The sequence below is a fragment of the Notothenia rossii genome (genome assembly GCF_949606895.1).
Source record: "Notothenia rossii genome assembly, chromosome: 1".
Classification (NCBI taxonomy): domain Eukaryota; kingdom Metazoa; phylum Chordata; class Actinopteri; order Perciformes; family Nototheniidae; genus Notothenia; species Notothenia rossii.
The window spans coordinates 4,836,633-4,859,410 of record NC_136912.1 but is presented as its reverse complement, the minus strand read 5'-3'; the positions used below and the strand labels follow the sequence as shown (position 1 = coordinate 4,859,410).

General features: G+C 43.5%; 2 protein-coding genes across 2 annotated transcripts in view; both read right to left on the bottom strand.

The window, feature by feature from the left end:
- The window catches only part of LOC307045269 (uncharacterized protein), a gene marked incomplete at its 5' end in the record, with an annotated part of 78,264 nt that overhangs the window by 13,193 nt on the left and 42,293 nt on the right, over positions 1-22,778 (bottom strand). The gene's annotated exons all lie outside the window — the stretch shown is intronic.
- Positions 1,390-3,842, bottom strand: LOC307040869 (vascular cell adhesion protein 1-like; the record flags this gene model as incomplete). Its single annotated transcript, XM_079684068.1, has 4 exons — positions 1,390-1,589; positions 1,796-1,856; positions 1,966-2,053; positions 3,563-3,842. 4 exons carry the CDS (start codon positions 3,840-3,842, stop codon positions 1,509-1,511), a joined length of 510 nt encoding a protein of 169 aa, XP_079540194.1. The 3' UTR covers positions 1,390-1,508.

Below are 22,778 nucleotides of genomic sequence, written 5' to 3'. Positions count from 1 at the left end.
TGATACTTGCAACTGCCATTGTGTGTGTGTGTGCTGGTGGTGAGCGTTGCCGTGTATGTGTGTGTGTTAGCATTAGCAAGTGTTTGTGTGTGTGTATTTTCCCCATAAGGCAAGACCCGCCCAACTCTGTCTCTGATTGGCTTACCCTGAAATGTTACCCCACGTTAACCAATCATTACTCCTCTCTGGTTACTTTCACTTTTCCATGGTGCTGTGAGAGGACATCGCTGTATTCGCCTGTAAGTTACATCCGCAGGGAGATTCGGTTCATTTCCATCACATAATGTAACGCAGTAACACACCCATTTAAATCACAGTAACTATAACGGCGTTATTTAATGGAAACAGGTAACTCGTAACGCTATTAGTTACCGCAAAAAGTAGTTGCGTTACAGTAACGCGTTAGTCCCAACACTGCCCATGAATCACACATGAGTCAACCTGACAACACATGAAGGGAAGTTACTGCCCATATTTAGTAGATGAAAAAAGAGGGGCAGGACCGTCGACATTGAAAGAGCCATTTCAGTCTTTGTTCCAGACTCTGGTCAGTTTTATTTGATATGTTTTATTTTTCTGTTAAGAATACATCTCTTTACTTCAAACTCTGAACATTTTATTGCCAATGAAGACTCAACTTTTGAAAATGTTGTGTTTGTGTTCATAATCTGGCCCAAATATGATTTCCATCTCCGACATGATATGGCGAGCCAGCCGGGAGAGTTATTGATCTCTTAGTGTACAGTCTGGGAATTTATTCTCAGGTGTGTTTCTGCCTGATCTGAAAATTGAAACGCCCAGGCTGTACATAGTTATCACCACATACATGTAGTGAGAATTTGGGAGAAAAAGAAAAGCGAAATGTATTAGATTTTTTCCCGCTCATAATAAAAAATTATATACAAAAGGTAAACAAATCAGAAAAACATTTAACATCTAGCAAAGTTTTTAATTTAAGTGTGAACAAATCTAAACTGCACATGGAGTAAAATGGGATGAAAATGGTACAAACAGGTGGCAACATGTGTGACGAAGGTGTTGCGCTGGGCTATATCATGCAATCGAAACTTAAGCTCACTCCATTGTGGAGATATTCCCGCGAGAGGGCGGAAAACTTAAATGAATTAATTAATTTCAAATGTGAAATTTTACCAATATACTCACGGACCACTAGGGGGCGATCACGGACCACCAGTGGTCCGGGGACCAAACTTTGAGAAGCACTGTTCTAAACCTACAAGCTGCTGACTCCTACCTGCTGATGCTGCTATTAACTGACATATGTAAACAAATGTTGGAAGTTGAAGGTGAATATATCCACTTTGCACACATCCTGCACAGCCTCTCTCTCCACAGGGACATTTCAACGTCCTTCTTCTTTGTTTCCATCAGGTGAGCATCTGAAGAAAATCACAGAGACTTTGTGTAAAGTTACAGCTGGAACTGTGACTCTAAATGTGGAGTGGGCCTGTTTGATCTGATGCAGGAGGCTCTAACCTGAGTGGACTTCACACCATGTCTCCCTGTTCCTCTCTGTCTGTCTGTGCTGCAGTGTGTGAGACGTTCTCATACACAGGAAAAGAGTCCATCTGATGACGAGAGAGAATCATGAACTGTATATATTGTTTAATTTTGTCAAAAATGTATTATATTTTGAAGAAGATTAGTTGATGACATTGTTTTATGACCAAATGCATTACTGGTTTCTATTCAGCAAGTTGTCTTACAAAGACAGGTTCACTTAATTCCTCTTTTCTCAGAGCATTCATAGGACAATTTATATCCTCTCTCTCACCTCTATCTCTTCAGGTTCACGTGCTTCAGTGGTGGAGCTCAGAGCTTTCTTCTTCCTGGATCTAATCCAACAACACCAACAACAACAAATGCATTATGACAGTGAAACGAAAGGATGATAGAAGATGATGAATAAATTGTGGGTGAACTCATGTATTGCTATTGTTGTACCTCATACACAGACTCAGGAGAAACAGAAGAATCACCATCAAGACCCCCAGAGTCGTCCTGATGATATTTACTATCATTGTTGAATTCCCTAGATACATGAACATATATGTGATAAACCTCAGTAGTAGATTGATATATCCCTTCAGTCCAGCCTGTCCTCCTACAAAAAACGACCATATAGGCCGATTGTTCATGCCCTTATTACGACCCATAGACACGTTTTTAAAGTGTATGTTGTTTCTTACACAACCACTAGAGGTGCTCTAGTGGTCGTGTAAGAAACAACATGCTCCTGGCCCGTTCATTGCAAACGCTCCAGAGGGACGTTTATCCACAAATAACCCTAAAAAAATCCCTAAATTGTGGATCAGTTTGGCCATTAAAATTATTTTTGATTCGATTTCTGGCGAGAAGTGTATATTGTACTCTTATAATCCACGTCCAGTCGATGTGTAGGATCTATAGTTTGATAGATATTACGAAGATGATTTGAGGTCTCGCCAGGATAACGTGTATGCAGCTTCCATGTAAAGTTAGCGTGGGTGAAAACAGTTTTTCCGGTCTCAAAGTTCTCATAATAAAACCGGATATATTCCCCTCACGGTCAAATGTTCACACAGTGATATCTGCATTACTCATCCACTAAAAAACATCAGTTTATCCTTGTTAATTACACAATATTAATTGGTTTAAATTGTGAACAATGCTTTTGTGTTTTTAACCTTCGATTCAGAGAAACAAATAGTGTTTTCGGAGTTAAGACACTACAGTTTCCGAAGAAACTACACTACCCATAATCCCCAGCTATCGTTTGGGACTATAACATCCGCCTTGCTTTACAAACCCCGTGATTAGTCATCAAGCCCTGTCATTGGATGTTGGAGTGGCAGTGCGACAAGGTTACGCTGAGCGTCACAGCTCTATGAAATGGAATGGAACCACGGCAGACTTTCCAAAACTGGAATTGGACGGGTCCAGCCCCCGGGTCCAGCCCCCGGGTCCAGCCCCCCGGGTCCAGCCCCCATAACTACACATGCTGGCTATTGTGTGTTTTGCTACATTATATGGCACGTCTCTTTATAAGACGGTTTTATTATGAAAATGTAGAGACCGGAAATACTGTTTTCAACCCGTAACTTTACATGGAGGCTGCCGCATACCTCAAATCATCTTCGTAATATCTATCAAACTATAGATCCTACATATCGACTGGACGTGGATTCTAAAAGTACAATAACACTTCTCGCTAGCAATCTAATCAAAAAGCGTTTTAACGGCCAAACTATCCTACAATTTAGGATTTTACAGAGAGGGTTATTTGTGAATAAACGACCAACTGTAACGTTTGCATTCAACGGGAGCACTAGAGGAAGAAAACTTGAAAACGTAATTATAGGACGTATTAAGCGCTTGAACAAACAACATATTTGGTCGTAATAAGGACCTGAATCGGCCCATTTGGTCGTATGAGTTGGAGGACTTGTTGCTTCAGTCAGTGTCATCCACGTCTAACACCCTGAACAACAATAGTTTTATTTTCTCTGTAACCAATTTTAAGTTGTGAGTGAATCATTTCTGGTGAATGTGGAGAACTTACCTGCTACAACACTCAGATGAAAGGTGGATATACTACGTCCTAACTTGTTCTGGGCTCCACAGGAATAACTCCCACTGTGTTCAGCTCTGAAGTCAGTGATGTTGAAGATCTGTCCTGAAGCTTTTGGAGAGTCTTCATCCTCCTTGTACCAGGTGTAGTTAGCTGCTGGGTTAGCATCACTGCTACAGGTCAGAGTCACTGAACTGCCCTCCTCTATCTCAGCAGAGGGACTCACTGACACAGAGGGGAGCTTTGGAGGATCTGGAGGAGAAATTAACATTAATTATCAATCAATGTTTATTTATATAGCCCAATATCACAAATGTTACATTTGTCTCAGTGGACTTCACAGTTTGTACAGAATGTCAGTATGGCAATACGACACCCTCTGTCCTTAGACCCTCTGTCCTTAGACCCTCACATCGTACAAGGAATACGAATTATTTAAATATTAGAATATTTAATGGCACATGATTTACTATTTTATGATTTATTTTAGATTGAACTTTGTATTTTAATATTATAATGTAGTTCCTGGAGCCGTCACACATTACACCGTTGCATTTTCTCTTTATATACTGATTTTGTTCTGACGAGTCAGTCCTTACATTCTTCTTAACACCAGGAGTTATTATTAGAACTTTTTTATTTTTCAAGCTTTTAGGCTGTAAGATCACTCTTTAGTTATGTTTTGTATAAAAACCTCTTGGTCTAAATATACTATCATTAAAAAACACTGTATGAAATGATTGTGGTTTTTGTTCAAATTAATATCCTGGTTAATCAGCAGGCAACTTTTAACTTTGACCTTTCTTTCATGTTGAAATGTTATCAATGAATGCCCTAGCTGCCCCTCTAAAGCCCCTAGTTTTGGAGTTAATTAATACTCTTACATTTTCTTTTAAAGAGGCCCCTCATCATGAGTACGTTCAAGGTGCCGGCTGTTTTTACTGAGCTTATAAAATCCACATTTCTTCATCTTTCATCTGTGTAAGGTTTCAGCGTTAGTGTCCTGTTAGTTGTTGTGTTGTGTTCCTAGTGTTTGTCTAATTCTGTCTTATTTTGGTATTGACTCTACTCTCTCGTTTCAGGTGTCTGCACTTCCTGTCCTGGTGTGTCACCTGTCAGACTGATTGTTGTCCCCGCCCCTGATTGTGTCCACCTGTGCCCCATTACCTAATGTGTGTGCGTATGTATAGCCCTTCTCTTCCTTTGTCTTGTGTTCGTTCGTCTTGTCTCCTCATCTGGTCCATGCCTGTAAACCAGAGACCTGTATGTAAACCTTGTCGAACCTAGAGATTCATTTGAGAGTCCTAGTAGATCCTAGTGATCATTATTGAAGACTTTGTAGTCTTTTATAATAAAGAACATTACAAAGACAACGGAATCGTGCATCTGAGTTCCTATGAGCCCATCGTGTCAGAACCAACCAACCAAAACAAGATGAACTCAGCTGATTCAACAGTGTTAAGGACGGCTCTGCAGGCACAGGGAACACTCCTTCACCAACATGAGGGACAGCTGTCAGCGATTAACCAAGGGGTCCAAGACTTAAATGCTCGTCAAGACAATTTCCAATCTACTGTGTCAACAGAAATAAACCACCTGGCTGAGAAGATGCGCGACATACTCACCCACCTTGTGGTTCATCCTGGTGTTCCTGCCGCAGAGTTTTCCGGTCCAGCGGGGGTCGGGTCTGTTGATATCCCCGTTCAAGTACCCTTGTCTTCGCCTACGCTCTGCCTCGCTTCGCCAGAGAAGTTCTCCGGAGAATCTGGAAACTGCCTTCCATTCCTGGTTCAGTACTTCAAACACCAGCATCTCCCACCGATCTAGCTAAGGTAGCTTTTATTGTGTCTCATCTGACGGGCAGAGCGGGAGCCTGGGCAACAGCGGAGTGGTCCCGGGACTCACCTGTTTGCCAGTCATTAAGACTGTTCATGGATACCATGAGCAAGATTGTTGACCAGACATCACCCGGGAGAGAGTCAGCGAGAGCCCTGGTGAACATCAAGCAGCGGCAGAGGAGAGTGAAGGATTACGCAATCGATTTCCGTACCCTGGCAGCGGAGAGTGGGTGGAACTCGGCGGATCTCTTTGATACTTTTCAACATGGGTTAGCGGATCCCATAAAGGATCAGTTAGCTCCATTACAGCTGCCTGAAGAGTTGGACCCGCTCATCGCCATGGCTATCCGGGTTGACAAATGTCTAGCTGATAGACATTGGAGAAAAAGGAAGGAATGCAGTATCCACTCCACCATTCAGACGGGAGCTACCAAGGGAGTACGGCGCTTGGCAGAGGAATTCCCAGACTTAATCTCCAGAGCGACCAGCGCCCCCTATCGCCGCGGAGGGACATATTCAACTCAGAAGAGCCAAACTCATCCCGGAGGAGCGTCAGCGCCGTCTACGGGAGCGGCGGTGCTTCTACTGCGGCCAGCAGGGTCATGTTCTGGCAGCCTGTTCGGCAAAAGATCAGGCTCATCAGCAGGAAGGAGGACGCTGGTGAACCGAGTGACTTCCTTCGACTCTCCATTCAGACAATTAATGCAGGTACAAATACAACTTGGTGATAATACTATGACTCAGGATGCATTAGTCGATTCTGGGGCTGATGAGAGCTTGTTAGACTGGGAGCTGGCTAAACGTTTGAATTTAAAAGTTGTCCTTTTAGATCAGCCCTTAGAGGCTAGTGCTTTGGACGGCCGCTTTTTATGTACAGTTACTCATCGCACTGAGCCCATGGTAATAGTCATAGATCAGGAACACCGTGAGCAAATACATTTTCATTTATTTAACTCTGCTCAACATCCTCTCATTTTGGGGTACCCTTGGCTTGTTAAACATAACCCTCACGTTGACTGGCAGACAGGAAAGGTTAAAGGGTGGGGGGATGAGTGCTCTCGTTCATTTTTAAGCAGTGCTACAGATTTGAGTAGATTGCACAGATCTAGTAACATTAAGCAGGGGTCAGGTAATAATAGTGTCACTTCTTCTGAACCTTCTGACTTTCCTGACTTGTCTAAAGTTCCTGTGTGTTATTAGACATCAAGGAGGTGTTTAACAAAACATGAGCTACTTCATTGCCTCCCCATAGACTGTACAATTGCCCCATAGACCACTTGTCGGGCTCTACTATTCCCAAGGGAAGGTTCTACTCTCTCTCTGGGACGGAAAGGGAGGCCCTGAAGGAATATATTGGTTCTTCACTCAAAGCTGGCTTGATTCGGACATCTTCATCCCCAGCAACGGCAGGTTTCTTTTTCGTGGGGAAAAAGGACGGGACATTGAGGCCCTGTATTGATTACAGTCCACTAAATCAGATCACGGTTAAGAACACATATCCCCTTCCACTCATCTCTACGGCATTTGAACTGTTACAAGGAGCTCAGATATTCACCAAACTAGACTCAACCCGTTAAGCCCTGAGCCTGTTTTTCAGGTCTCAGGCTCGAAAATGACATTCCCAGAACAAATGAACATAACTTCCCTTCTAAAAGGGTTAAATTAATAATCTTTTTTCTCAAAGTAATGATAAACCTGTGAGGTGGATGTAGAAAAGTCAGAATCAATATAGATGTTTTTTATTTTTAAGAAAATTCAGATTAAACATAGAAAAGACTGTAAATTATAGTGTCGGTCCAAAAATCTTTTTTTTACTTATAGTGAAAACTACCCTTGGATGATGGTAAGGTAGACTAAAAGCTTTAGGAATCCAAAGTATAACATATAATAAGTACCCTGTATGAAGATTGATGCAAAAACAAGTGACATTTGACCTTTTTAGAGTGATTTAGCAAAAAAAACACTTCTGTGGTCATTTGGGTGGATTTTCCATATCTGTGGCCCCCCTTGGTCGATTTTGACAAATGAAATATCTTTATAACCGCTAGAGCCAATGGAATCGATGGGGAATCTCCCCACACACACACATGGTAAAAACAGGTGGGGGCTTTGCGCATGCATGTTTGCATCAGAGTGAACCTATCTCTCGCTCTGACATCTGAAAACGGAAAAGCAGGTTTATTGCTTATGGCTTATCAGAAATAATTTCAAAGGGTGACAGACACATTGGATTAACCTATGGATTAACTTCAGCAGCGTTGTTATCGTTTTAATGCCATTGAAGGCCACTATTGACCATACAACGACACAGGTAGGCCATGTTAGCGTTTTTAGCTACCTAGCTCCATATGTTTTGATGTCTGTTTTTGTTTATAAAGTCGCGAGTTCTAATCATGGAGTGATAATGTATGTACCCATCGATTCTGTGTCATCTCACGATGCGAATTGATGGGTTGGATGTGCAGAAAGGATAAATAATAAGGTTTTATGAGTGAGTTTCGGTGCAGTAATCTGTTAGCATTTTTCGCTCGTTGCTAATTCAGAGGCTCAGCGTTAGCATTGTGGGGGTTTTTTTGAAAAAAAATTAAAATGATCAGTTAGATGAGTTTCTTCCCGTTACATGGATATAAAACGTTCATAGTTTTACTGCAAGATGTTGCGGGAGGGGCCCGGTACCGGGGTCTCTCGGGCTTAACAGGTTAAGGAATACTTATCACCTTGTGCGCATCCGGGAGGGGGATGAGTGGAAAACAGGTTTCAATACACTGCTATTTTCCAAGCTCTCATTAATGATGTGTTAAGAGATTTCCTGAATATTTTCTGTTTTGTGTATCTCGATGATATTCTCATCTTTGTTCCAGATGAGAATACTCATGTTAACCATGTTCACCTTGTTCTTCAGAGACTCCTGGCTAACCATTTGTTTGTGAAAGCCGAAAAATGTGAGTTTCATGTTCCAGCTCCAGAAAGAAAGTTCAACAATTCTTGGGGTTTGCTAACTTTTAAAGACGTTTCATACGCAATTTCAGTGCCATTGTCTCTCCTCTCCATGCCCTTACCTCTCCCCATGTTCAGTTTGAGTGGAATCCACACGCAGAGAAATATTTCCTCGTACTGAAGAGGAGGTTCACCACAGCTCCTATCCTGACTGTACCTTATCCCAACCGACAGTTGGTGGTGGAAGTAGACGCCTCCAACGACGACGTTGGAGCTATACTGTCCCAGAGGTCAGCAGGGGACAACAAACTTCATCCGTGTGCATATCTCTCCCGTAAGCTATCTTCTGCTGAGAGGAATTATGACGTGGGAAATCGAGAACTGTTGGTTGTGAAGATTGCTTTGGAGGAGTGGCGGCACTTGTTGGAGGGAGCGGAGCAGGATATCCTGGTCTGGACGGATCACAAAAACTTGCAGTACATCACGAAGGTCAAGCATTTGAACTCCAGGCAAGCCAGGTGGGCTTTATTCTTTAATATATTTAGCTTCACTCTGTCATATCAACCTGGTTCACAGAACGGAAAACCAGACGCACTCTCCAGGATTTTTGATCCTGAGCCAGTTCCCAAGACACTAGAACCCATTCTACACCCAGACCGGGTGATCGGGAGTGTGACCTGGCTCATTGAAGTCAAGGTAAAACAGGCTAATGGGGAGAATCCTGTCCCTAGAGGGTGTCCTCAGAATCGCTTGTTTGTTCCTGTGACACTTCGTTCTCAGGTGATTCATTGGGCCCATAAATCTGTTCTTTCCTGCCATCCTGGAAACAAGAGGACCCTTTTTATGGTGAGACACAGATTCTGGTTGCCTGCTATGTAGAAAGATTTTTGCAGAATACGTGGCTACTAGGGGTTTCACAACTACCAATATTTACTAGTCGACTAGTTTTTCAAAATAGTAGTCGACTAGTCGTTACGTCATAATAGAGACACAAAAAGAGAGGTTTACAACTGTATTTTCTATTGGAACTCATACAGTAACATTAAACACTGCATTTTAATTTGTGTTACATGGCTGAGTAAATAACAAACACTGGACTCACCAAAATCGACAGCAAAAAACTCTTGTTTACATAAATGCCACGTAAATCCAGTGCGCAACAGCGCATTGCGCAACACTTTATTCGCTGTCCTCCACGATAACGTCCACCTTTCCATATTTTTGGTTTAGTTTGAACACCAACGCATCGACATGTGAGGGAAGGAGGCTTGACCGCTTTAGGGTGACAGTGTTGCCTGCCAGGGAAAAAACCCTCATTCGGGGTGCTTGTGGCTGGAATAGCCCGGTGGCTCCTCGAAAGCGGGGGAAGCGGTGCACGTTTTCTGCCCACCACTCCAGTGGATTATCCATTGTGGGGATATGCGGTGTCCGCTGGCAGTAATCCCGTAGCTCATCATCCGCATCACTGTTGACCCGTGTTTTCTTGCTGTTCGTTAGCCTCTGTTCAGTGCTGACGCCGGTCCGTTGCTCACTGGTGCTAGCATTACTGCTAGTGCTAGCTGTCGGCAGCGGGTGTTTCATCTTCAGATGGTTCCGCATAGCAGATGCATTTGTATTGTACTTCAGTACAGCTGTACACAACTGACACTTCACTGTGGAGTTGGTTACATCTTCGTTGAAGTACTGCCATACATAAGAATGTCGGACGTGTTTTGTAGCATTTTGCAGCACCTCGTTTACCTCCATTTTTTTCCACGACTAGTCGACTAGGGCCTACAGCGCCGACTAGTGGTAAAATTAGTTGGTGAAGCCCCTAGTGGCAACATGTCCTGTGTGTGCTAGGAACAAGACGTCTCGTCAAGGTGCAGCAGGTCTTCCACAACCTCTGCCCATGCCCAACAGACCATGGTCGCACATTGCGTTGGACTTTGTGACAGGATTGCCACCTTCGGCAGGTAATAGCACAGTACTCACAGTCATTGATCGTTTCCCAAGCGATGTTGTTTCAGACCGAGGCCCACAATTCGTGTCACAGTTCTGGAGGGAGTTTTGTCGCCTGATTCAAGCCACTGTGAGCCTGTCATCCGGATACCATCCCCAGTCAAACGGTCAAGCGGAGAGAATTGATCAGGAAATTGAGACCTGTCTGAGATACCTGGTGTCCCAGAAACCTACCACCTGGAGTAAACATCGGATTTGGGTTGAGTATGCACACAATACGGGGTCTTGTTCTCGAGTGAGGGAACAATGGAGCGTGAGATGGGTCGGAGAATCGGAGCAGCGGGAGCGGTACTGCAGTCGCTTTACCGCTCCGTTGTGACGAAAAGGGAGGTGAGCCAGAAGGCAAAGCTCTCTGTCTACCGCGCCATTTTCGTTCCTACCCTCACCTATGGTCATGAAGGATGGGTCATGACCGAAAGAACGAGATCGCGGGTACAAGCGGCCGAGATGGGTTTTCTCCGCAGGGTGGCTGGTGTCTCCCTTAGGGATAAGGTGAGAAGTTCGGTCATCCGGGAGGGACTCGGAGTTGAACCGCTCCTCCTTCGCGTCGAAAGGAGCCAGTTGAGGTGGTTCGGGCACCTAGTTAGGATGCCACCTGGGCGCCTCCCTAGGGAGGTGTTCCAGGCACGTCCAGCTGGGAGGAGACCAAGGGGTAGACCTAGGACCAGGTGGAGGGATTATATCTCTTCGCTGGCCTGAGAGCGCCTTGGGATCCCCCAGTCAGAGCTGGTTGATGTGGCCAGGGAAAATAAAGTTTGGGGCTCTCTGCTGGAACTGCTACCTCCGCGACCCGACCACGGATAAGCGGGACAAGATGGATGGATGGATGGAAGCACACAATACCTTACCCACATCAGCCACCAGAATCTCTCCCTTTCAATGTGTCCATGGTTACCAGCCTCCATTGTTCCCGGAGCTCGAGCAGGAAGTCACCGTAACATCAGCACATGCTCTGGTTCGCCGCTGCCGCCGGGTCTTGGCGGGAGTTTGCCAGATGCTGCAGAGAAATGCGACCCGCATGAAGATTTTGGCCGAATGAAAAGGACGTACATCTCCAAGGTACAAAGTCAGACAACGAGTGTGGTTGTCCACCAAGGATCTTCTCCTTCCTTTTACCCTCCAGGAAGCTGGCTCCCCGTTTCGTTGGTCAATTTAAAAAAGTATCAATCCTGTTGCTGTTTGCCTATGATGTTCTTGGTGCGTATAGGAATTTCATTTTATTGTTTACTGTATGTTGCTTTTATGACTATTATGTACAGGTTACACCTACGTTTTAGTTTGTGTACTACTGCTGTCTCCATAAGAAGATTAAGAACACTGCAGTGAGGTTATCTCTGAAATTGAATTGTGTGTGTGTGTGTGTGTGTGTGTGTGTGTGTGTGTGTGTGTGTGTGTGTGTGTGTGTGTGTGTGTGTGTGTGTGTGTGTGTGTGTGTGTGTGTGTGTGTGTGTGTGTGTGTGTGTGTGTGTGTGTGTGTGTGTGTGTGTGTGTGTGTGTGTGTGTGTGTGTGTGTGTGTGTAAACTCACACACTGCAGGAGAGGGGAAGTCTTCATGTCCTTTCAGAGCACAGGAATATCTGTCCGTAGAACCAAATGTGAATAAACGAGTAGAATATTTTGAAGTCGTCGATTTCTCTCCGTTCTTGTACCAGACATAATGACCAGAGGGTACTCGACAACTGCTCTGACACTTCAGCGCTGCCCGGTTAGTATGTGTGGGTTCAACCTGCACCGAGAGATCTGGATTTGAGAAGGAACAGGAATGTTATTTCAGATAAAAACTGTCAACACACATGCATTCATAAACATTTATTTTATTGTTTTCTAGATGTTGAACGATTAGACATAGACATGAATGAAAATATTACCTGTGACAGACAAAGTGACTCCAGGTGCAGCAGCATATTTATCTTGGTTTGTTGTGATCCTGAACATGTACTCAACTGAGTCGCTCTCTGTCAGGTCTTTGATTCTCAGAGTGCAGATGTTGTCTTCACAGAGATCCTCTACACGACCTGCGTACTCTGAGACTGTTAACAGATCTACAGGTTTACCATCTTTTTTCTCAATGAACCAGAATATTTTGTTTACTTTATTTTGACTTCCTTTCCATGTAGATGGGTATGTGTAGCTGCATCTTATCTCCACTGTTGATCCTTTCACTGCACAGATCTCAGTAGAAGTGTAAGTCCCTCCCCAGCCATCCTGACCCTGGACCACTGAAACACAGAGCACATCAGAAACTAGAATCAAAGTGAATGACTTAAGTTAACAGTTAGTTACTAAGAATATTTGTATCATAATACCAATATCATATCAGGAAATCTAAGCTGGGCAGGCCTCAAGATCCCCAATCATCAGAAACAGATTATAGTCATGCATCTACGGTATCTAACGAGGACTGAATATAGATTTGTATTAGGTGTTTATCAAATTTATCATTGTCAAGAGAATATGTCCTTATTTTATGGGTTTCCAAGTTGGTCTTTATAATAAAGTATCTTAAAAGGAGACGTTTATAAGTCAACAAATATTTATGAAGTTACATTTTACACACTTTTCTAGGAAAGAGCAGGAGAGCACATTCAATTCACATCTCAATTCCTTCTTAGGCACTTCATGCCTGATGCAATTTTACTTTATGACTCATTTTAGCATTATATAGACCCTCCAGAAAAACGCGATTCTGCGATCGCAGAATTTCCCGCATAATCAGCAAAATGCCGCAGATTTTTAAAAGTCCGCATATTTATCAAAAGGCCGCATAATCCCCGCATTTTTCCACACAAAGTTGAGGAAAAAAATAAAAAAGTTAACTCGTCTTGACGAGTAGTGATGATGACGCAACGTCATCAGCCCGCGCATCACAGAAGGCAAACACCGTCGTGTGAAGGTGTGGAATTCACACACCAAGATGAACAAATCGAATCCATCACATTTACCCACGAACATTTCAGCTAAAGACCGGGCAAAGCAGTACCCCAATGTCTTGCACGAAAGTGGGGGGAAACTGTTCTGTACCCCGTGCAACTGTGTGTTGGAGCATAAAAGGAAATCGACTGTGAATACCCACTTCGATTCGCTCAAACATTCAAAAATGGTTTCTGCTGCGGACAAGAAAGCCAAGCAACTCACGCTCACAGAGGCTTCAACCTCCAAAACCCTTTCGAGGGTTGCAAGAAACGAGGTGAGTAGCCTACAAGATTGAAGCTGGTCAGATAACGAACGAGTAAATGAAAACAGAATGAAGAGGAGGTGTGTGTGTGTGTGTGTGTGTGTGTGTGTGTGTGTGTGTGTGTGTGTGTGTGTGTGTGTGTGTGTGTGTGTGTGTGTGTGTGTGTGTGTGTGTGTGTGTGTGTGTGTGTGTGTGTGTGTGTGTGTGTGTGTGTGTGTGTGTGTGTGTGTGTGTGTGATGTAGCTTGCTTCTAGTATGCTTGTTTATCATAGCAACTCTTTAAAAGTGCTCCCTTTCATTCAGTAGTAGCTTAGTAACAGGGTGCGGGAGAATAATCGCCTTTTTTCCGCTTCCCGCATATTTCACAACTGTTCGCATGTTTCGCAACTTTCCGCATATTACGCAACTTCCCGCAATTTTCCCGCATAAAATCACATAAAAACCCCGCATTTTTATCGCATAATTAAGGATTTTGGCCCGCGTTTTTCTGGAGGGTCTAATTATATCCTAAATGTACGAGGTCCAAAAACAAACTGTTAGCTCAGTTTTTCAATGTCAGTGCTGTCAAAGATTGGAAGAATTAGAATAGTGTGAGATTCTCTGAACAGTTTCCTCTCTGTTCGCTCTGTGGTCAGGTTGCTGCTGAGGTAAGTGTGAACAATAACAATAAATGCAGAACACTGAGGTGAGAGCAGCTTCTGTCGGATATACAGATAAGAAAAAGAAGAAGACTACTTTTAACTCAGAGCGTGGGAATATAACTCTGAGGTCAGAGAGGAGAGAAGGAACTAGAAGGGTTTGGTGCAGAGGTATGATCCATAAGAGTTGAGTCAATATGTTAAGACTTAGAATAAGAATATCTCTCTAAATCACTTCAACTTAATAAAAACAGAGCTGGAGATTCTTGAAGTCGTCTTAAGAAAAAAAACAAAGCAACATGTTTTCACAGAGAGAGAGAGGATGGAGCAGTTATGCAGACACTATATTCTCATTTTAACGCTTGTAAAAGTGATAAGCAATCTGATATTTGATGCAGATGATTGGAGCAAAGGAAAGTGGCAACGCACGACAAGGTCTTCAGAATATCCATCAGAAAAACTAGTAACGTCTTTGAGTTTCTACAATTCTACACAAATACATTTAAAATGTTTCTGCTAGGTTTGCCTTTTAAACAAATCCATCCCACTTATTCCCACATGTGACCTGGTTTTACAAGTCCCACATTTCCCAGAATCCCCTCTGTTCATGTGATGAATGTAAGTGTAGATGTACAGTACCTGACACAGAGAGCAGGAAGACAACTAATCCACTCACTGCTGCAGTTAGACTCATAGCTGCTCCTCTCATCTCTGTGAGACTATAAAACATGTCAGATTAAATCATGTTCACAGGAGGTATACAGAATCATTACATCAATAAACTGTTTCTACTCACAGTGAAGGAGGAACCATGTGTTCAAAGATGCCTTTCCTCTGAAGCAATGAGCAGAAGACGGATATCAGGCTGTTAAGAGACTAGATTGACTTCCTCTTTAGACGATTAATATGCATGATGAGCCAAACCCCAGTAACACCCACTGCACAGTAAAGTTTGGTTGTTTAACAAACAATACACTTTTCTTAAACTAAATAAACTCTGGTTAAAGACCCGTTTAGCTACCTTCACTGACTCCTGAAAGAAGCATTAGAAAGGATTTAAAATGATCAGGGTGAAACAGTTGATCTCTCTGAGCACTGAGGACGCCACACAGTCTGCAGGTGTAGTGAAGGAACAGGAATGCATTAACCTGTGAACCCACGAGGCAGTTTGACTGAACAGGATGAAGAGAACCAAATTAATTATAAGAGAGAATGGGAAATGCCATATAATTTCTCTTGGTTTGTTTCTTCTCTGTTCTCTCTGCGGTCAGGCTGCTTCTGTTTCAGAGAAATGCAGAACTCTGAGACGTGAGAAACTCACAAGCCTGTTAGTGTGAACCCAACATGAACCCAGAGCTCGACGAGGTGGAGTTGGAGGATCTCTGGCAGGGAGTGCCCTTCATCTTCGCCATCCCAGCAGCCCGGACGGGTCCGGGCATCGTAGAGGGGGACGACGATGATGACAGAGGTCGGCTTGTCAGGATTTCTCGGCAATGATGGCTATGGCGGTGGAGCGTGCAGGCTTGCCGCTTCCCCCACCATTACCTCCGAGGCCGGTGAGCCGCAGCTGGTCTTCGTTTCGCCCCCCCCCCCCCCCCCCCCCCCCTACCGGACATCTGGCGTTGTGTGGAGGCTACGTGGCGGCAAAAACGAAGGCTACGGTGGCTACTTGGGCAGGTATCCTCAGGGTGGAGGGCCACTCGGACGTGGAGTGTCCTGGTGTGCCCCCGCTGGAGGACAGCCCAGCGGCCCGATCTGCTTCCGCAGGCAGCTGGGTGGGCAGAGGGGAGAAGGCCCCTGCCCCCGCTGCCGCGTGACCGAGAGATGCTTGATTATCTGGATAAGATATTCGGCGGCGGGAGGAAGCATATATATATATATATAGATATATAGATATATAGATATATAGCCATATAGCAGGTGATTGAGGTCAGCTTGCATCATCATCATCAGGTCGAGAAGCTCGGGGATGCGCTTCTCAGCGGCCGCCATGGCCACCTCGGCAGACGATCCAGTTTGTTCCTCTTCACCTTAAGCTGGTGGAAAGTGACTGCCTTCTTCATGTTTTTCATGTTGGCTTTCACCTCTCTGATTATGTGGGTCATATCAGACTGGTTGAGCCCGCACCCCCGGAGCTTTGACTCAGAAATGTACTTCATGAAATGGTTCACATTCTTCAGGAAGAACTCTGATGTCGTGACTGCCCGGCCCGACTTTGAAATATACTCGCTCCAGTCACGGATCCTCTTCATGTCTTTTAGGACCAGCCAGTCTGACTGCCGGTCAACACCATGGGCCATGAATACGAGGAAGTTCTTTATCGGCTGACCTTCGACAGAGCATTGTCTTTCTGTTTTACTGTCGGAGCGACACCCTCACAATGATCCCTGTATGTCTGAAATTACGCCTCCATGCTTTTAGGCAACGTGATTTCACGCATGGTATTCCCCCGTCCCCTCCCAGTGGACCAGTTATTTGGGGAAGAGGGCGAGTCCTTAGCCAGCTTAGCTTTCAGCTTATTATAGACGGACGCACGGGTCTTCTGGCTTACAGGGGTCTCGCCAGAGGAGGCTACCGGGGCTACCGGAGTATACAGATCAGGCTGGGCAGGGGTCTTGACAGGGGTCTCGCTACCGGAGGCTACTGGGGACTGCATGACAGTCTTGACAGGGGTCTTGACAGGGGTCTTCCCACCGGAGGCAACTGATGACTGCATTACACTCTTGACATGGATCTTGAGAGGGGTATTGCTGCCAGAGGCTACTGTGGACTGCATTACAGTCCGGGCAGGGGTCTTGAGAGGGGTTTTGCTGTTGGTGACTACTGGGCTGGCGGGTTGGGTGATGGAGGCAGCTGGGGTGTTTATGCCGGAGGTACTTGGGATTGCCAGGCCCTTAAATCGTATCAATTATTCCTCTTCCTCAACCACAGCAGCAGTGGCACTCTGCTTCCTGGGTTGTAGTTTATTTTTCAGCCTGGAGCGCAGGGTCCTCACCTCATCATTGAGGGCATCTTTCTGAGCCCTCAATGCCATATTTTCCAGCATCACCTCGTTGTCACACTCGGTATGTGGGGAGAAGGGTGGAGCGTGCCCGGGCTATTCCTCCTCATTGTCTATATCCAATGATGTAACCATTCCAATGATGGGGTAGGCTCACGGAGGTCATGGTGCAACTGCAGGGCCACACTATGCTTCAGCCTTGCCCTGACCTGATGGGCCTCATATTGGGAAAACTCAGGGTGGTCGTGAGTTACATGACGGTCCAGTCTCTTCCCAGCATACGAACACCCTGTGATGGGACAGGGTTTGGTCCGAACATTTATTCTGCCACTGGCCATTTTCAGAATGATGCCCCTCTCCTCCAAGTTCCGCACTGCATTTTTGTGCTTAAGATGCTTTTTCAACGCCAGATAGAAGAGTCTGCACACCGGACATTCGGACGACACCCTTACTAAAACAGACACAATGAAATTGATTAAAATTCTGTTCTATTTCTCCGTTTATATGCGTTAGCCTGACCGGTGATTGCAACACTGGGTCCGATGCTTCAATTCATGGTGCACGGACCAAGGGAGGACATGGGGTGCCACCGGGTTGGATGGTCCCACCTCCGCCCTCACCAACGCGGGGCTGGTGATGGCAACATTGGGTCCGATGCATCAATTCATGGTGTCCCGACCATGAGAGGGTTTGGGGTGCCCCGGAACCAGGCAGCACCCCAGCAGGAAAAGGGTTTTATGGTCAAAGGAGGAAAGAGTGATAGAACCGGGGTAAAGCAAATAAAGTGTCCGATTATTGTGACTGTTGAGGCGGACAGAGAGTCTGTCATCTCTCGGTCCTATCCTCCAGGCAACGCGATGGCAAGAACTGGGTGAAACAGACCAAAATGTAAAAAAATAAAGTTTCAATTCATCCATGAAAAAGGCATGAAAATGAAAAAAAGTACCCGAAAAGAGTGCCTCATGAGCCCGCAAGAGTCCCCTGTCATCTCCCCTTGCATTCCTCCAGAGGCACATTTGTCAGAGTCAACTTTTGTGAGAACCAGGGAAAAGGGGTGAAAATGAAAAAAAGTATCCGAAAATAGTGCCTCTTAATGCGGGTGGAGTCCCCTGTCAACTCCCCTTACATTCCTCCAGAGCGTTGTGCCAAAAAGAAAATAAACAGATCCGGGCCAAAAGGGTGAAAATGAAAAAAAGGAAGAAAATAGTGCCTCATAATGCGGGTAGAGTCCCCTGTCAACTCCCCTTACATTCCTCCAGAGGCACATTGGTAAGTCAATTTGTGTAAGAACCAGGCTGGGGGGTCTTGAGGCACAAAATAAGGCCAACCCAAAGTGCATGGTGAGCGGACACTTCACCTCCGTGTTTGCAGAGAGCCATTTTTTTTCTGAGTGCACCCAAAAACCGGGTTTCCGATTTCGTGCAAACCGTAGTCCAAAATCTATGGATGAATATTTTTGACGAGAAGGGGAAATGAAGCCCCGGACACTTTTCCCCGTCTCCGTTGCAACTTACTGTAAAAAAGGGCCAGAAGCCCCAAAAGGTTGAGCTTTTTCGGGCCCCTTCTCCGTTGGCACTTAGTAATTTTTTCGACAATTTTTTAAAACTTTTTGATTATTTTAAGATTTAATTAACCGTTTTCTTCACTTTTTTCTTCTTTATAATACAAATACATTCAAATTGTTAAAGGTAGAATTGTGCTCCGAATTACCCGTAATTGGATTTATGATCCCCATGATAGTGATTAAAAATAATTTTCATGGAAAAAAGTGTTAAAACACCTGACTAAAGCATATACAGGGTCCCATTGAGCTCCAGAGTATATGCATTGTTTCAGGGAACCATATTAATGATAGAATAAATGCATTTAAATGCAAAAATAATCATTTTAAATAAGTTTAGGGAAAAAGTGTGGAGAGAACCTCACTTTCCAAGGCAGAAATAGGGATTAAAATGCGGGGAAACTGCCTTAAATAGTGACATCGAGTATCCAGAGAACCAGGCTGCAGAACTTGGAGGAAGAGGGGGAGAGGGGAGTGCTTTAGTATTGCTCAGAAAGTGAGGTGCTGCTTTCTGGTTTGTGTCCAATTGAAGGAACTTATTTAACATTGAAACCTTCCCTGGATTGTACAATGTTGTACATTATAGGGACCGTTTCAATGCAAAATAGGTTTCTTTAAATGGACACCAACATATTTCCACAATGCATTGACATTTGGAGTTGATATTTGAACGGTGATATATAGGCCACCATATGATATATTTTCTCTTGGTTTGTTTCTTCTCTGTTATCTCTGCAGTTAGGCTGCTTCTGTTTGCAGAGAAATGCAGAACTCTGTGACGTGAGAAAAACTCATGCCTGTTAGTGTGAACCCAACATGAACACACACATCACACACATTATCAAGTGGACTGGTAGGCTTTTGACACAGATTGTTTAATGATATGAAAAACACATTTTCAATGACTGGATGTTTAGATAGATCAGTTGAATTAACTGTAAACATATGTCCAATGTTTACATTTATTAAAACACTTTAACATTTGAAAAACAACCTCACAGCACGCAGAAAACGTTATTATGAATGATTTGCATGTTCAGGAGGTAAGAGAGGACATCAGTACTTTAGTAGTTTGGGTGAACTGACCCTTTAAAGCAGACAGTGGAGGGAGCTCTCTGAGTGATGAAGCCTGAATGTGTCACACTTAAGATCCCCCAGTAGAGGACAGTGAAACATCAGAAACTGAATCAGGACCCGGAAACAACGTACTGTTTAATATTTAACACTGATTGTTTTGGCACATTTAAATTTACTTTTTCGTCGTTATCTCAAAGTAGCAAGATAAACTGTTCAGCCCTATCGACACGGGGCAACCTTTCTAAAGAGGGGTCAGTGTCGCTCTTGCTCCCTCTTGCTCTTTGGCACGAAGGCCACTTCCGGGTTCCGTTTAGTGCATTCTCCGCTGGCACCGGTGAGTTCGCTTGGCTGCCGTTTGTTGTATGCTTAGCATGACAAGTAGCATACATACTAAATGTTTATTGCTGGTTGGAGACCCTTGCAGGGATCCTGCAGCCCATGTTTGCTGCCGCTGTTGAACGAAGCTCTCCTGCTATGTGTCTTAACTTAGCCTGATCAGTATGTAGGCTACAATTTTTGCTTGTCTCATCCTTCCTGAATAATATGAATGTAGTATTAGTATCTTAACATCACCTGCGCTGGGAGCCTAATACAGAAAGACGGCTGTTTTGCCTCAACGTCTGTGCTTCAGCGATACACTGCTGCCTGGCGGGTGTTGCTCTTGGCCTGCATAGTCTGTATTGCCTCTTTGTGTCACTGTGCATTACACTACATGATCACATTTTAAACATTGTTATAGTAGACTGTTCGATTAATTTCTGTTTATGATTAGTTATTTCATTGACCCTGTTGAGTTAAGCTTGTTTTGTTTATTTAGTTCAATATTAAGTAGATTGTTGGGTTAATTTCCGTTTCTTTCTGTTGTCTCTTTGTATTTTCTCCAAATTAATTTAATTGTATCTTGTTTGGTCACTAATATATGCCTGTGTATTTTTGCTCTATGCTTGTATGGAATGTTTTGTAAAGTGTCAAAGTGTTTAGAAAAGCTAAATATAATGTGGATAACAAAATATGTGGATGTACATTACCTGGCATAGAGAGAATGACGACAACAAATCCACTCGCTGTTAAACTCATAGCTGCTCCTCTCGTCTCCGTGTGGCTTCAGTGACAATAAAATAAAGAGGAAGATTGATTTACACAAGTAAAACCTTCTATACATTAAAAGAAAGGGAGTTATCACAAACCTTAACGCCCCCCTGTGGGCTTGAAGGTAGAAAGGAGACAGAAAGCAGGGGGTTTAAAACACCACTTCCTTCCTCTTCACATTATTGCTTTACATGGTTTGTTGTTTCACAGAAAGAGACCAGTTTGTGGTAAACAGAGCACCTCTCCTCACTGACAAGAGAACACACATTCTAATGTCTTCCTTTATTATAAAAGCAGCCAAACTTCAAGATCTAAAACCATGTTCTGTGAATAAATCTCAACAATGCAAATTACACTTACACATTATACTAATGCAAATGAACATCACTTGATATTATTATGAAACTGCCTGGACAGTTTCATAATGTGTACAGAAAGTCACATCTGAACATTTGTTCATTGAGGTTTAGCTTGGGTTTTACATTTTATAATATTCATTCAAGCCAAACTCAAACCAAACTACAACAAGCAGCACGAGCTGAAGGTTAGCTATCAGTGTTTCTGTCTGTGAAGAGCAGGACTGTGGCTGTGCTGTGGTCACACACTCACTCACTCACACACTCACTCACTCACACACTTACTTCTTTCACTCACACACTCACTCACACACTTACTTCTCTCACTCACACACTTCACTCACTCACACACTTCACTCACACACTTACTTCTCTCACTCTCACACTTCTCTCTCTCAGTGTGACAGTCTCCCTTCACTGTGTTCTTTATACCTTCTGATGTATCCTCACAAACTCTGCTCTTTCATCACTGCAGCTTGTTTTGTTTAATATTGTTTCCAGTGTTTTTATTTCAAGCGAACACGTGCAATTATTCTATTTTGAAACGACAGATTAGTGACACTCATGCTATCATTGGCATTAGTGTGGACAAGAGTTATGGCAAATTCAACCTTTATTGATTAACTCAAACCAGAACAGAACAGAAGGAGAGAAAGGTAAACACATGAAGTACAGAACAAAAGACTAGGGTCAGAATAACAGGTTTAACAACAAAGCAAATTAGACAAATGCAATGAGTTGTGATGGTTATGAACTTAAAGAGTAACAAAGAAATTAACTATTTTAATTGGTGATAATGGAACTTTTATATTTACATAAAAAGATTGCAGAATAAGAATGTGTGAACATTAAGGCCGTGCACACACCAAAGATAAATGTACTGTACAGGCTCTTGGTAATGGTTTTCCATCAGTGAAATACGGCTCTTTACTGACACCTAGTGGCAGCACAATGAAACTGCAACTACATCAGCAAACGCATGTTCCTCTCCAATATCCCAACGTGCTTTCAAAAACATTTATTTTGGAATGGATAAAAAATAACATAAACAAGTAGTGGTTGATATTTCAGTGTAGACAAGAAGAAGAACATTGTAAACAAATAATATTTGAATAAAGTTCATAAATGTACAAAACAATGGAAATTGGTTTGTTATCAGTAAATTATAACTCTTTAGTAATATCCACATTTTCCAACAAGCCAGCAGTTAGGGATCAGATCTCTTGTTGCAGCATCTCTACATTTTGTAATTTATTTGTGGCAAAAATCATGTTACACAAGAAATACTTACAATTTATTACATTAAGCTGTGAAATACTTAACAAAATATTTACATTTGAGCCATTCAGATCAATAAAAACTAGGCTGTAAACTCATCGCCTCATACTTGGATAAGTCCGCCCTGAGACATGTTTTAAAAAAATCCATATTACCCTGTGTGAATAGAAATGTGATTGTTAAAAAACTGAAGTATCCTTCAAAGTCAACGCCTGCTGTGTTTATCTGGATTTGTTGACCGTGCTGTACAATGCAG